Genomic DNA, 16,003 nt, shown 5'->3' with positions numbered 1-16,003 from the left:
AGATTCTTCACGGCAGCCAGTGCCTCCCCTTTTCCTCTGCCTACCTCATACCCCGCAGCCCCAGCAGTTGACTCTACTGCAGAAGACTGGAAGCTACTTAGCACTGATGACGTGCCAGGCACCATATGGGCAGAACACCAAGTAAGAAAACGGGCTTTTACTAGCTGGGCGTGGTGGCTCATGCCTGTAATCCCAGCACTTTGGGAGGCTGAGGCGGGTGGATCACGAGGTCAAGAGATCGAGACCATCCTGGCCAAGATGGTGAAACCCCGTCTCCACTAAAAATACAAAAATTAGCCGGGCGTGGTGGCGCCTGCCTGTAATCCCAGCTACTTGGGAGGCTGAGGCAGGAGAACCACATGAACCCAGGAGGCGGAGGGTGCAGTGAGCCAAAATCGTGCCACTGCACTCCAGCCTGGGTGACAGAGCAAGACTCCGTCTCAAAAAAAAGAAAGGGGGAGGTGTGCCTTTTACTTTTTGTTTACAATAAAGGGCAGTAAAAAAGTGGGTTGCATTGAAAGGACAATTTAGAGTTAGTGTTTGGGCTCTGAAGATAGGCAGATTAAACAGAATACGTAGGTCGGGCATTGGGGCTCATGTCTATAATCCCAGCACTTTGGGAGGCCCAGGTGGGTGGCTTGCTTGAGGCCAAGAGTTCAAGAACAGCCTGGACAACAAAGTGAGACTCTGTCTCTACAAAAAATGAAAAAATTAGCTGGCACCACTTGGGAGGCTGAGGTTGGTGGATCGCTTGAGCCTAGGAGTTCAAGGCTGCAGTGACCTTGATTGCACCACTGCACTCCAGCCTGAGTGACAGAGTGAGAACCTGTCTCAAAAAACAGGTACAAATAGGCCGGACACGGTGGCTCATGCCTGTAATCCCTGCACTTTGGGAGGCCGAGGCAGGTGGATCACGAGGTCAGGAGATGGAGACCATCCTGGCTAATACTGTGAAACTCCGTCTCTACTAAAAAATACAAAAAATTAGCTGGGTCTGGCAGCGGGCGCCTGTAGTCCCAGCTACTCGGGAGGCTGAGGCAGGAGAATGGCGCGAACCTGGGAGGTGGAGCTTGCAGGGAGCCGAGATCGCGCCACTGCACTCCAGCCTGGGCGACACAGTGAGACTCTGTCTCAAAAAAAAAAAAAAAAAAAAAAAAAAAAAAAAAAAAAAAAAGGTACGAATAAATACAGTATGTATTAAAATGCCCCCAAATAGTTCCAAGCATGTAACAGACATTCAATAAAGGGTATTTTAAAAAATCTTGAATACTTTCAATTTCCCAGCAAGGGAAATATAATACAATTAAGACAATAGAAAAATAACTTAAAATTTTAAAAATATGCTGAGAAAGGATACTAGATATATCTTTTATAAGACTATATGAAACCAGTATCTTTTCCTTCAACTTTCCAGTTGCTATTTCAGGGTTCCCACTTTTCATATACAAACAATACAACAAACATTTAAAAAATCATTTCAAATGCATAAATTCAGTGTATAACTTGTCTATTACATAAGCAATACTGTTACTCTCTGAATAATTACAACTACTTCAAAGTATTCAAAAATAAAATCAAAGTATTTTCATTAAACACTAACCTACCAATTTTGATGAGAAAAAGTTATAACCCCAAAACAGGAAAGGAAAACAGATTTACTCTTCTCAAATAATTCCCCAATATAGAAATGGTATAAATTATAGGAGATTTATAAAGGAATATACACTCCAAAAATGAGCTTTTCTTCAGCCAAATAAGGTCTTTGTTCAGTGCTATTTATAATTTCTAATTGTTTATTGACAGAAAATATGTACATATTTAAAAATTAAATCAGAGTAATTAAAAAAAAATTTAGTTCCTGAGTTGTACTACCCCATTTCAAGTGCTCAATAGCCACATGTGGCCACTGTACTAGGCAGTGCATACACTGAACACTTCCTTCATTATAGTCCTATTGGACAATGCTGATCTAGAGAATCTAAGCAAAACACGAAACCAAATGCCTATGCAGAGGTATTACAGGTTTGAGAAATGGTTCTAACATTGGAGGATTCTTCTTGTGATATAGGAGACAACCCAAAATGTGTGCTATGGACTACTGCTCGAACAAAGAGGAAAAAAAACGGAGTAAGACTCTGAGCTCGATTGTAAGTTTCAGAGGACAAGGGTGGTGGGTGGGGAAAAGCGCCTGTTTTATAGCTTCCCAGATGGTATGTGAGGCACAGACAGAAACTGGCCCAGGTTCTCTTTCCTTTCTCATTTTACACACTCTTGAAACAATCTCACCCACACATCTACAAGATGGTAATATGAAATGTCCATTTCCAACACAGACGGAACTCCTGCCTTCAGCCCCATAAGTCTAGCTTCCTTTACTCCATATTTCTATGTGGACTGCTTTAAAAGTGCCTCACAACATAGTCAAACCTGAGCTTGTTTTTCCCTGCCTTGCCTCCTGTGCAAGAAAGAATTTGGCTGACCTCTGTCCCTAGTTACGGAGAGGTAACCTTGTATTAGTCCATTCCTCATGCTTCTGATAAAGACATACCCGAGACTGGGTAATTTAAGAAGGAAAGAGGTTTAATGGAGTCATAGTTCCACATGGCTGGAGAGGTCTCACAATCATGGCAGAAAGTGAATGAGGAGCAGTCAAGTCTTACATGGTGGCAGGCAGACAGTGTGTGAGGGGGAACTCCCCTCTATAAAACCATCAGATCTGACCAGGCGCGGTAGCTCACACCTGTAATCCCAGCACTTTGGGAGGCCAAGGCGGGCAGATCACAAGGTCAGGAGTTCAAGATCAGCCTGACCAACATGGTGAAACCCCATCTCTACTAAAAATACAAAAATTAGCCAGGCGTGGTGGCACGCACCTGTAATCTCAGCTACTCAGGTGGCTGAGGCAGGAGAATTGCTTGAACCCAGGAGGCAGAGCCTGCAGTGAGCCAAGATCGTGCCACTGCACTCCAGTCTGGATGACAGAGCGAGACTCCGTCTCAAAAAAAATTAAAATAAATAAAGCCATCAGATCTCGTGACACTATCATGAGAACAGCACAGGAAAGGCCCGCCCCCATGATTCAATTACCTCCCACTGGGTCCCTCCCACAACATGTGGGAATTATGGGAACTACAATTAAAGATGAGATTTGGGTGGGGGACACAGCCAAACCGTATCAAAACTCTACCCTCTAGGAATAAAGAATCTGGCTGCTCTTTGTCCCCAGTTCCTGGGAGATAGCCTCTAAATCCTTGGAACTTCTAAGTGATGAGAGTGTCTTTGTTATTCATAGTAGGTTCTTCAGACCTCATCTGAAAGCCTGTGCTAGCAGGTGACAGGGTGAGCTCCTAATTTGTGCTAAGGAGATGACTCAGGATTGGGGCTGGCCATGCCAGAACACTCAACCATGTGGCCTGAGAGTCAGGGCTTTGAGCCATATGCTAGCAGCCCAACCTCTAAGGAGCAGAAAAGGGCTGGAGATTGAGTCCAGCCTTGTGGGCAATAATCCAATCAATCATGCCTACATAACGAAACCTCAATAAAAACTAGACACCAGTACTCAGAAGAGCTTCTTTGGTTGGCTCCACATAGTGTAACACACTGATGTGCCAGGAGGGTAATGGGCCTGACTCCATGGGGAAACGATAATGAAAGCTTCCAATGGGACCCTCGAAGACTTGGCTGCATGTGTCACTCCCTTTGGCTGGTTCTGATTTGTAATCTTTTGCTATAATAAATCTGTAGTCATAATATAGCACTTCCCTGAATTCTGTGAGTTGTTCTAGTGAATTATTGAACCTGAGCAGCTGGTGGGAACCTCAGAATTTGTAGCCAGCTGGTCAGAAGTGAGGGTTGCCTGGGGGGGCCCCAAACTTGCCACTGGTGTGTGAAACAAAGGCATTTTTATAGAGAGCTGTGCCCCCATCCTGTGGGGTCTGGCCTAACGGTGGGTAGCTGGTGTCAGAACTCACTGATCCTCCAGCTCTGCTCCTCCTGCTGCTCATTGTCACAGTAAATGGCATGTCCATCCATCCACCCCGCTGCTAAGGAGACCAAGCAGCTTGGACCGACAGCCTCTCAACTGTTCCCTCTCAACAGACTTCCAAACAATGAATCAAGACATCCTTCCAAGTCCACTTCCTAAAAAGCTCTGACTCTGTTTACATCTCTGCAACTCTTATGCAGCCTCAAAGCCCTAAGTGATCTGTTCTCCTCTCTTCTACCTTCTCATCGCTCATAAAATTCTGGCCACATGCACCTTCTCTCTGATCCTGGATTTGCCAAGTTCATTCCTACCTTAGACACTTTTGGCTTGCTGTTTCCTCTGCCTAGAATGTTCTCACAGATCTTAGCTTGGCTGGTTCCTTCTATAATATCATGTAGGTTTTGGTTTACATGTCCTCAAAGTGGTCTGCTTTACTTCCCAATTCCAAGCAGCCTTCTAGTGACTATCTCATCATCCTGTGTGACTTTCACCACAGGACTCATTTTCATTTTCTTTCTGATTTTTCCCCTTTTCATCATAATTAAGTTCTATGTCGCATTCAATGCTTTATTCCCAGGGCCTACAAAAGTGTCTGGCATACAGAAGATATTCACTTACTGAATATCTGAATGCGATATTTAAATATTGCTGAATCCACTGAATTGGATTATCTTAGCAGTTTCCTGACTTTAGTTTTGCTCTCCTCAAATCCATTTTCCACATCACAGCCTGAGGCAACTTTCTGAAACACCAATATGATGACATTGCTGCCTCAATAAAAATAGGGCTCACTACTATAATACATTCAAAGAGAGTTCTATCTTTGAGACAGAGAAGACAGACCCTTTGTTATCTGGCCTCTGTTTACCATTCCCAGTACATCCCTTCTCCCCTTCTACTCTCTAGCCAGGCTGAACTACTGCCAACGCTTCACACACCAGGCTCTCTTGCCTCTTGAATTTCCTGCACTTGTCCCTCTCCTAGGACACCCATCTTTCCTCCCCAGCTTGCCTGGTTAACTCTTACTCATCCTTCAGGTCTACTTAACCATCATTTCCTCTAGAAAAGCCTCCCTGATCTTCCAAAATGAGGTTAGGCTTCCACTCATATGTGCTCCCACAGTGCTCGCTATCTCACCCCATCCTAGCACTGAGTTTGGATGTCCTGTAATTGTCTGGATACTCACCTGTATCCTTCTCAAGAGTGTAAGTTCCTTGGGGGCATGGCCTTATCTTATTCAGTGATACTGCTACCACTAAGCACAGTCCCTGCTGGCATACTGTAGGTGCTTAATATATATTTACTCAATTCACTTACTATACTGGAAAATCTGCTGGTAAATTCAGAAATCTTCGTTATTCCTTCCATGTTCTCTGCAGTGTTTAACTCAATGTTACCCACAGAACAGGTGCTCAGTAAATACTAGGTAAAACTAGAACTTCCTTAACCCAGTGAAAGTAGACAGAAAAACCAAGCGTGTTCAGGTTTCTTCATGATGGGGTATATTTATTTAAGGAAACTAGCAAGGCTGGTTACAAGTTTTAAATTAAAGAGCTACACTTAATAGTTTATAATTAAGTTATATGATCTCTTTCAACATGTCTCCTTGCTATACTGTTGTTAGCATTCAATTTGGGCTATCTGCTCACACAGGGATATTTCAGCCTTTTTTCAAAATACTTATGTTAATATATATGCACTACATGGTTTAATTATAGGGAATCGCTTTATAAGCACTCTTTTTTTTTGAGACAAAATCTTGCTCTGTCACACAGGCTGGAGTGCAGTGGCATGATCTCAGCTCACTGCAACCTCTGCCTCCTGGGTTCAAGCAATTCTCCTGCCTCAGCCTCCTGAGTAGCTGGAAATACAGGCGTGTGCCACCATGCCTGGCTAATTTCTTTTGTTATTTTTTTTTTTTTTTTGAGACAGAGTCTCGTTCTGTCGCCCAGGCTGGAGTGCAGTGGAGCGATCTCGGCTCACTGCAAGCTCCACCTCCTGGATTCACGCTATTCTCTTGCCTCAGCCTCCTGAGTAGCTGGGACTACAGGTGCCCGCCACCACGCCCGGCTAATTTTTTTGTATTTTTAGTAGAGACGGGGTTTCACTGTGTTAGCCAGAATGGTCTCAATTTCCTAACCTCGTGATCTGCCCGCCTCGGCCTCCCAAAGTGCAGGGATTAAAGGCGTGAGCCACCGTGCCTGGCCCTCTTCTTTTGTATTTTTAGTAGAGATGGGGTTTCAACATGTTGGCCAGGCTGGTCTCAAACTCCTGACCTCAAGTGATCCACCACGCCCTGCCAGCACTCCATTTTAAAGAGATATGCAGGGCATAGTGGCTCACACCTGTAATCCCAACATTTTGGGAGGCCGATGCAGGAGGATTGCTTGCGTCCAAGAGTTTGAGAACAGCCTGGGCAACATAGTAGGTCCATCTCTACAAAAAATTAAATAATTAGCTGGGAATAGTGATGTGTACCTGTGGTCCCAGCTACCTGGGAGGCTAAGGTGAGAGTAATGCTTCAATTCAGCCCAGGAGGTTGGGGCTGCAGCGAGCTGTGATTGTGCCACTGCACTCCAGCCTGGGTGACAGAGAAAGACTCTGTTCGCCCCCGCTCCTCCCAAAAAAAGATATATAAACGAGTAAAATTCTTCTGACAAGAAGAACTACCTACTGTCACTGAAAGATAAGAATTATTCTTCTTTGGTACTATGACAATTTGTATAAAGATACATATACTGTACCCATAAAGTAACACAGCAAGTTTTAAAAATAAACACACTAGAGGTTATTCTTATAAATTAGATTTGTGATCAAAGTAATCTCCTTTGGAGGCTCATTCCAGTAACAGAATCAAAGCTCAAAATGTTTTGGAAAACTTTCTTTGGAAAATGTCTTTAGATCCTACATCAGTCACTTCTTTTGAACATTCTTACAGATACACATCTTTGGCTTTGAAGGTGTTTGTTTACCTTTACAAGCAACTAGTCATTAGACACCACAGTTTAGGTTAAAGATCATGACATATTAAATTAAAATGTAAGGTATATTTGGATGCAAATTTCCACGTGTAAGTTATATACGAGTTCTGAAAACAATGCCAAGAGGAGTTCTAGAAATGTTGAAAAAGAGAGAGAAAGAAAACCAGGAAACATGTTTAAAGAGTCACAGACCACCCCCTCAACTTTTTTTTTTTTTTTGAGATGGAGTCTCGCTCTGTCACCCAGGCTGGAGTGCAGTGGTGCGATCTCGGCTCACTGCAACCTCTTCCTCCCGAGTTCAAGTGATTCTTGTGCCTCAGCCTCCCGAGTAGCTGAGATTACAGGTGCGTGTCACCATGCCCGGCTAATTTTTCTATTTTTAGTAGAGATAGGGTTCCACCATGTTGGCCAGGCTGGTCTTAAACTCCTGACTTCAAGTGATCCGCCCGCCTTGACCTCCCAAAGTGCTGGGATTACAGGCGTGACGCCTGGCTGACCCTCCTGAAAATCTGATTAAAATTACAGTTCCTTTCCCTGGAAACATCATGGCTTCCCCATCGCCCTACACTCTGCAAAACCACTTGCACAGAGTATCAGATAGTCGTGAACGAGCTGAGGACCCTCTGTGGAGCCACATTTAGACTCCATGATTTAAAGCAGTGGCTTTTTTATTTCCTTTTCTGTTCTGTTTTTTTTTTTTTTCCTGTTGTAGCCAACAAGAAAAAAAGAAAAGGAAGTATCTTGTATACTGTGACCCAGTTTGTGCATACATATACATATATATATATAATTAAAAGTTTCACAAAACAATCCTCAACCCTACTAGATGATAGTATTCTCCTTTTTGATTTCATTAAGAAAAATGTTACTCATGACCTACTGCACTAATTTCACAATCTATAACTTGAAAAATACTAATTTAGAATAACTGCTAAATAAATGGAATAAGTTAATGAAAAAGAAAAAACTTATTTGATTATAAAAATTCTGGGCTGGGTACTGTGGCTCATTCTCTTATTTTGGAACACCAAGGCAGTAGGATTGCTTGAGCCCAGGAGTTCGAGATCAGCATGGGCAACAAAGTGAGACCCTGTCTCTACAAAAAAATCAAAAAATTAGCTTGGCGAGGTGGTGCATGCCTGTGGTCCCAGTGACACAGGAAGCTTAGGCAGGATACTCACTTGAGCCCAGGAGGTTAAGGCTGCAGTGACCCATGTTTGCACCACTGCATTCTAGCCTGGGTGACAGAGCAATACCCTATCTCAAAAAATTAAAATGAAAAATAAAGATTCTGGCTGGGGGTGGTGGCTCACGCCTGTAATCCCAGCACTTTGGGAGGCTGAGGCAGGCAGATCACAAGGTCATGAGTTCGAGACCATCCTGGTCAATATGCTGAAACCCCATTTCTAGTAAAAATACAAAAATTAGCTGGGTGTGGTGGCACGCACCTATAGTCCCAGCTACTTGGGAGGCTAAGCCACAGGAATCGCCTGAACCTGCGAGGCAGAGGTTGCAGTGAGCCAAGATTGCGCCACTGCACTCCAGCCTGGGTGACAGAGTGAGACTCCATCTCAAAAATAAATAAATACATAAATAAAAATTTTAAAAAAGATTCTAATTCTAATATGTTATTTTAAAATAATAAACACAAAAGTTTTTTCACTCTATAGTCCAACCTTTCTAGAGATTGGATTCTTTATGGCAAAACTGTGTTGCCTTGGTCATTCATCCACATGGCTTACTACTGGAGACCTCACTGAGTGAATCATACAATGGTCAAAGAAACTCCATACCTTAATATTAGAAAACCATAAATCATTTTCATGTAACGTGGCAAGGTAGACAGATGTAAGAAGTCCAATGCAAAGGGCAATGGTTCCACCAATTGTCAATGACACAATCTTCCATAATCTTCTACTGGTACAACCTTTTGGAAAAATGGAACAGATAAATAACTAAGTCAGTAAAAAAATCAGAATGTAATAGTTCTACTTCAGATTATCAAGTAAGCTAAGTCTAGCTGCCTGTCACTGGGAAAGCTTTTCCTGTCTCCAGCGGAGGGTCCTTTCTGATTCCACAGACCTGTTTTCATTCTATTATAACTTTTATCCCATATCTAACTGTCCGTGTGTCCGTTCTGCCAACTACAATGTGAGCTTCTTGAAGACAAATACATTATCTTATTCATGTTTAATACTGAGGGCCTCTGTCCGGCACAGTTTAACTACCATAATTTAACTATGAAGTCTGTTAAATGGATGACTAAATGTGTTACGTGTCTAGGATGTAATCGATCTTTTAGATAATCTAGGTACAATTGGTGGCTTATTCTTTAAAAGCTATTTTAAAAACTTGATTACCTCAAAAAAAAAATTTTGTTTTTTGAGACAGGATCTTGCTCTGTTGCCCAAGATGGAATGCAGTAGTGCAATCTTGGTTCACTGCAACCTCTGCCTCCTAGGTTCAAGCAATTCTCCCACCTCAGCCTCCTGAGTAGCTGGGACTACAGGCATATGCCACCATGCCTAGCTAATTTTTGTATTTTTAGTAGATACAGGGTTTCACCATGTTGGCCAGGCTGGTCTTGAACTCCTGACCTCAAGTGATCCACCTGCCTCAGTCTCCCAAAGTGCTGGGATTATAGGCATGAGCCACTGCGCCTGGCCGATTACCTAAAACTTTTTTTTTTTAACTCACAGGTTTTGCAGGAATGCTCTGGGGGAAAAAACCCACAGAATAAATAATCCAACATAACTCAAGTTAAAGGACATATAAACTAGGCAAAGTATGGATAGCACATATAAGAAAGCTTCAATACCCTTAACACAAGATGAATACTTTCAGGACAATTTATTTTATTTCAGGACAATTTATTGTTCTGTCAAGATGAATACTGCAGTAGGAAAAAGATTAAGGACATGAACAGGCAATGTACAATAGAAAAAAGTGGCCAATAATAATAACAGACTGAAGATGTTTAAATTCATTAATGTTAAAGAAATGCAAATCAAAACTGTGAGTTATACTTTTAAAAATCTTGGCCCATTTGACAGCTTTTGAAATGCTAATACTCTGTTTTGGTAAGGGTATAAAAAATAGACATCTTCAAACACTATTGCTAGAAGAATAAATTGGTGCCTCTCTGGAATGCAACATGGCAGCAGTGAGTAAAAGCCACCAAATGAGCATCCCATTTGGCCAGTAATTCCAAATCTAGGCATGTACCGGGCTATGGTTTGACTATTTGGCCCTCCAAATCTCATGATGAAATGTGATTCCCAATATTGGAGGTGGGGCCTAATGGGAGGTGGTGTGGTGATGGAACCAGAGCCCTCATAAACGGCTTGGTGAGATTCTAGCAGTACTGAGTTTTCATTCTGTTAGTCCTAAGGGAGCTGGTTGGTTAAAAAAGAGCCTGACATCCTGTGTTCCCCAGAAATTGCTTCTACTCTGGTCATGTGATCTCTAAACACTGGCTCCCCTAAGCCTTCCGCCACGATTGGAAGCTTCCTGAGGTCTCACTAGAGGCAGATGCTGGTGCCAGGCTTCTCATATAGTCTGCAGAACCCTGAGGCAAAGAAACCTCTTTTCTTTATAAATCACCTAGCCTCAAGATTCCTTTATAGCAACGGAAATGGACTAAGACATGCCCCAAGGAAAGAAAGTTTTAAGCAAACATATGGCCACAAGGAAATTGATCACAGTTCTGTCTATATTAGCAAATGGTAAGAAAACCTTTTACTTCTACAGTGGCAGCTATAAAAATACTTTACATAGATGATATTTCAAAAATACATTAACTGGCTTATGACATGTTCATAACATAATAAGAGAAAAATAGCAAGCCACAAAACAGCACGTGGATCCCAATTTTGCAAAACTGTATACGAATGCTTATGGGTATACATGTGCAGAATATGACATTAAAACAGCAAGACAGTGCCATTGGTGTTAGTTTCAGAATGGGAGTATATTTTTCTTTCTTTGCATTGTTTAAGGTGTTCAGAAAGTACTATTATCAAAAACGCGTTAATTACTTGCTAATGGCTGAGCCAGGTGGCATGACCTCCCATTACAGATTACTTTTGTTAAACTGTTTCCCTGAATTGCTTTACTAGCCTGGCTGGTAAGAATTAACACGGCTGTAAATAATGTAAATTCTGTCAGATATCCAAAATGGTTAATGGGTATGAAGATTTTCATGTTAACTTTTAAAACCCTGACTATGCTTTAGTTACAAAAGCTACTCAGGAAGCAAGAAGTTGGTAATTAATGCTATTTGATGCATCATTTAGCAAGTCATTATACAAACAACTGACCAAGTTCTGATTACTTTTCCCACCAATAAAAAAAAAAAAAAGCAAAAGAAAACTTCAGGAATTTGACTAATTATAAAGAATTTTTAAAAAATGTTGATCCACCTTTCACTACCTTAATGGAAACCCACCCAAGGTAAGGTTGCCTGGTGTAAACAGTATGCACGACCAGAAAAATTAGAGACAGACTAAAATCTGGGGTGTGGGTGGGGGACCATTACTCTAGAGAGTCAAAGGATGAGATCGGAAGAACCGTAAGTTAATGAACAGACAGCTGACAAACACTTCTAATCAAAGCTCTTTCATCTTTTGTCAAATCATAACTGTAAAATCAATCTAATCAAATTGCAATTAGAATATCAGGGTACTAGAACAAGTTTCAATTGTTAGGTCCCACCAAATTTTTATCCTATTGGAGAGTGACATTTTAATATGCAGAAATAAAAGCAATCCAAATTGCTGCTTTAGTTTAAATCACCTACCAGATGGCAATTTATTTTCCAACTTCACATTTTCTTCTTGGGCTGGAAAGTCTTCAGAAACTTCTGTGGCTCTTATTTCTCTTCTTTGCCGGATGGACATCATGATGTCAGACTTACATGCATTGTTCTCCCAATCACTCCTAGATAGCAATAAACAGGCCATCAACGTCAGTGCCTTCTCCCCAACACACCCCGTGCTCATCCATGCTGAAATGCCTTTACTTATGCCATTTTCCCTCTATTAGCATGCCCTCCCATCTTTTTCTTTTCTTCCCCCCAATACAGGGTTTCACTGTCACTCAGGCTGGAGTGCAGCGGCACCATCACAGCTCACTGTAGCCTCTACTTTCACAGGCTCAGGTGATACTCCCATCTCAGCCTCCCAAGTATCTGGACTACAGGCATGTGCTACCACACCTGGCTAATTATTTTTTGTAAAGATGGGGTCTCCCTATCTTGCCCAGGCTGGTACTGAACTCCTGGCCTCATGTGATCCTCCCCACCTTGGCCTCCCAAAGTGCTAGGATTACACACATGAGCCATCGTGCCCAGCCTGCCATCGATCTTGCCATCTAAATCGTTGCTGGCCTTCAAAGGTACACTCAAAACACAATTCAAATATTTATTTAACTCAGTCATATTTATTCATGAAGCATGTGCTCTACAGCAGGCCCTGCCAGGAGTCAGGAATACAGGTGAGCGACACAAACGAGTCACTGCTTTTCTTCCAGAACATCTTGGGACATTCCAGTTCCGGCTGATCTTCTCCCTCCCTGAGCCATAGCAGTTACCCTGCAATGCGTCACGTAATTATACAGTTGTATATTATTTTCTACTTCCATAGGCGGTAGTAGGTCTTCAGTACCTCCCACAGAAGTGGCCACGTGGGAGATACTCCATAGTAAATGTGTTGACAACCGGATTTTGAAGAATTAAAATATTGTTTTGTCTCAGGTACCTGAATTTTAACACCAGTGTTCTATAAAACAATTCACACTGTTAGCTTCAGGAATATGCCTCAGTGGTGATGACTGCGGGGGTGTGCCAATCAGGGCAGCTGCTATCCCAGGGAGCGTCGGTGGGAGTAACCGCGGGGAGCAGGAGACTGGTTTGGCAGCAGCAAGTGGGAGGCGGGGGAGTGGTGGCAGTGAGTAAGCGGGTTCCAGTCCTCTAGAACATCTTGCTTCACTCCTCTGAATAATGAACAGCCTCTAATTATTTCTTAAATGTGACTAGTAGCCTGACGTGATTGTTTTCACAGTTTATTAATTCCTAAGGGTAACTTGCTCTACAGAACAAACCAACTAACATTATACAATTCATGTATTCATTCATACCCAAAAAAAAAAAAAAAAAAGCAGGAAGCCAGATTTAAGTACTGTGCTTTCAAGCACTGGAAATGGAGAATCTGGAACAGAGAGGGAGAAGAGGAGTGTTTAACAAAGTCCTACAGCCACAGATGGGCTTATCCCCCATGTGACCTCATCCTAGAGTCCTCCCTAAGTGGGAGAGGACTTTTTTAAACAATTCATATATTCTAATATGTTAAGGCAGAAAACCAACATATATTTAAGTACCAATTATGTGTCAGGCACTGCAACAGTCCCATGAACTATGAAAAAAAGTTCCTCCATCAGATCAAAAGGAATGCCGTGGTAAACAACTGAAAAGGGACCAGACGCGATTCTTTATTAATAAGGACGACTAGTGCTGGCCGGGCGAGGCTGCTCATGTAATTCCAGCGCTTTGGGAGGTTGAGGCAGGAGGATGACTTCAGACCAAGAGTTTGAGACCAGCCTGGGCAACAGAGCGAGACCCTATCTATAAAATAAATAAAATAAAATAAAATAAAATAAAATAAAATAGCCGGGTGCGGTGGCGCATGCCTGTGGTCCCAGCTACTCCAGGGGCTGCGGTGAGAGAATCGCTTGAGCCCAAGAGTTCGAGGTTTCAGTGAGACGTGTCAGTGCCACTGCACTCCAGCCTGGGCGAGACAGCAAGACCCCTGTCTCTAAAAAATAAAAATAAAAAAGCCTAGCGCTCTAGTGAGCATCCCCTGGGCGAAGCAGGCACTGGGTCCGCTTACCTACGCGCCACGCCCCTGCACACCTGGCGTCCCCATCGGGTAGGTCTCCCAGGACAGGGGCAGCCGGGAAGTTCGGGCACGCGCCCCAGCTCTCCCAGGACCGCGAGCGGCCGCCGGGGTCGCAGCCCAGGCCCTGCCTCGCCGCACGGCCGACGAGCAGAAGCCGCTCCGCAAACTTGGTCCCTCCCGAGCCCAGCCCGGCCCCGCGTCCCGGCAGACACTCCCGCGCTCCGCCCCTCCCGACGCCCCGACGCCGCGGCCGCGCCCCCTGACTGCGCCACGCGGCGGGGAGGGGCGGCCCCAGGGGCTCGGGGCTGTAGCCGTCGGTTCCGCCGGCGCCCGCCCGCCCTCTCGGGAGACCCTCGCCCGCGCGTCCCCGCGCGCCGCCACAGACCTGCGGCCTGAGCCGTCCTCACGCGCGGCTCCGGGAGGGGAAGGAGGCCGACGGGGCTAGGCGGGAGCGGGGCCGCGCCACGGGCCGCAGCGCGCCGCGGGTACAAGGAGGGCAGAACCGCCGCGGAGCTTTGTGGAAATGAGGGGCTGGGGGGCGTCGACAGCCCCGGGGAGGGGGCGCGCCGGAGAGGCCGGGCGGCTGCCGCCGCGCCCATAGGCCCCTGGAGCTGTTCGTCAACACGAGGCCCCGCCTCCTCCCGCGGGGCGGGGGCCCCGTCTCGTGCGGCGCTGGCCGGAAGGAAGCGTCACACTTCCGCTTGCCTGGTCCGCCTTGCGTTCGGTCTGTTCCGGAGACTGATCGCGGCCGCGGAGCCGCAGTATCGGGGAGTGGGGTGCGGGTCCTGTGTTTGCTCAAGCAGTCGCCGGTCACCTCAGGCCAGAGCTAGAGATACGGCTCGGGATAGGAGGGCCCGGCGGCTCTGAGGAAGGTTCGCCTCGAGCCGCACGGCCCGGAGCAGCGGCTCCGCGGTGGCTCCCGGGGCTTGAAAGGGGTGTGGGCCTGGGAGCCCCTGAGGGCCTGATTTACGGAACTCCCCCTCCTTTTTCCTTCGTGCCGTTTTCTGCTCTGTGGCGGATGTGCAGGGATCGGTAGGGACAGCAGCAGTAGGGCCACTCGGGCCTGCCCCGCTTCCCGCATTGCCCGGCCTGGCGCGCCGCCTCCGGGGCTTGGCAAAGCCCCAGCGCCCGATTGCCACTGACCAGTGCTTGGAAGTCCTTTACGATTGCCGGTCAGCGTCCCGCAGGGAGGATTTTGCGTCTCCAAAGACGCCCCTCTTCCGAAAATAGGCTCCTCTGTGTTCTCAGTCGGGTATATTTTTCTGTCTCCAAACTAGATTGGCAGCCGTTTTTTGAGAGCAGGTACTGACTGTGCTTTATTTCTAGATAGCTTTCTTAGTCATACCACGAAAAACACTAGGTGGAACCTTTTTTAAAATTATTTTTTACAGATGAGGCTGTCTGTCGCCCAGGCTGGAGTGCAGTGGTTCTATCACGGCTCACTGCAACTTCGGCCTCCTGGGCGCCAGCGATCCTCCCGCCTCAGCCTCCGGAGTAGCTGGGACCACAGGCTCGCACTACTATGCCCGGCTAATTTTTAAATCTTTCATAGAGACGGGGGTCTTGCTTTGTCGTCCAGGCTGGAGTGCAGTGGTGTGATCGTAGCTCACTGCAACCTTAGTCCCCTGCACCCAAGTGACCCTGCTTCCTCAGCCTCCTGAGTAGCTGAGATTCATTTTAATTTTTATAGAGATGGGGTCTCGTTGTGTTGACCAGTCTGGTCTAAAACTCCTGAGTTCAAGCAGGCCTCCTGCCTCAGCCTCTCAAAATGTTGGGATTACAGGCTTTAGCCACTGCAGCGGACCCATCAAACGTTTTATTTGTCAGTACATAATTTGCATGTTAATTGATTTTTGTTAAAGGAATGGCCATCTGGGACCTCCACCGGTGAAAAGGCAGCTCATTGGTCTGACTCCAACACTAAATTACTCCATCCGGGAAGCCTTTCCTAGTCACCTCTGCTGGAGATCGTCCTCCTTTGTGTGTCGGTTGTTAGTAAAGAGCACACAGTCTGTGGAAAGATACTGAAGTATCTGCTGGATGGCTTTGATAGAAACAAATGTCAGCTGTTTTTTCAGATGGCATTTGTCTTGTTTCAGCCTGGTTGTTGGTAGCTTTTCTGTCGCCTGGCTTAAGGCAAGGAC

At 45.2% G+C, this 16,003-nt stretch overlaps 1 protein-coding gene across 3 annotated transcripts in view; it reads right to left on the bottom strand.

Annotated features, from left to right (window-relative positions):
- The window catches only part of DPY19L3 (dpy-19 like C-mannosyltransferase 3), an 82,068-nt gene extending 67,597 nt beyond the window's left edge, over window positions 1-14,471 (bottom strand). The window contains exons 1-3 of one of the 3 annotated variants that reach the window (XM_055237108.2): window positions 14,245-14,471; window positions 11,765-11,904; window positions 8,760-8,893 (exon numbers count right to left, since the gene is read on the bottom strand). In XM_055237108.2, coding sequence (XP_055093083.1) covers window positions 8,760-8,893; window positions 11,765-11,867 — 237 coding nt within the window. In that variant the 5' untranslated portion in view covers window positions 11,868-11,904; window positions 14,245-14,471. Of the gene's footprint in view, window positions 1-8,759; window positions 8,894-11,764; window positions 11,905-13,850; window positions 14,066-14,244 lie in introns of those variants that run through there. The other 2 variants (XM_055237109.2, XM_055237110.2) reach the window with 2 other exon arrangements.
- Window positions 14,472-16,003: the final 1,532 nt, after the last annotated feature.

The sequence above is a fragment of the Symphalangus syndactylus genome, chromosome 13, assembly GCF_028878055.3.
Source record: "Symphalangus syndactylus isolate Jambi chromosome 13, NHGRI_mSymSyn1-v2.1_pri, whole genome shotgun sequence".
Lineage (NCBI taxonomy): Eukaryota > Metazoa > Chordata > Mammalia > Primates > Hylobatidae > Symphalangus > Symphalangus syndactylus.
This window is presented reverse-complemented; position numbering and strand designations above follow the sequence as displayed.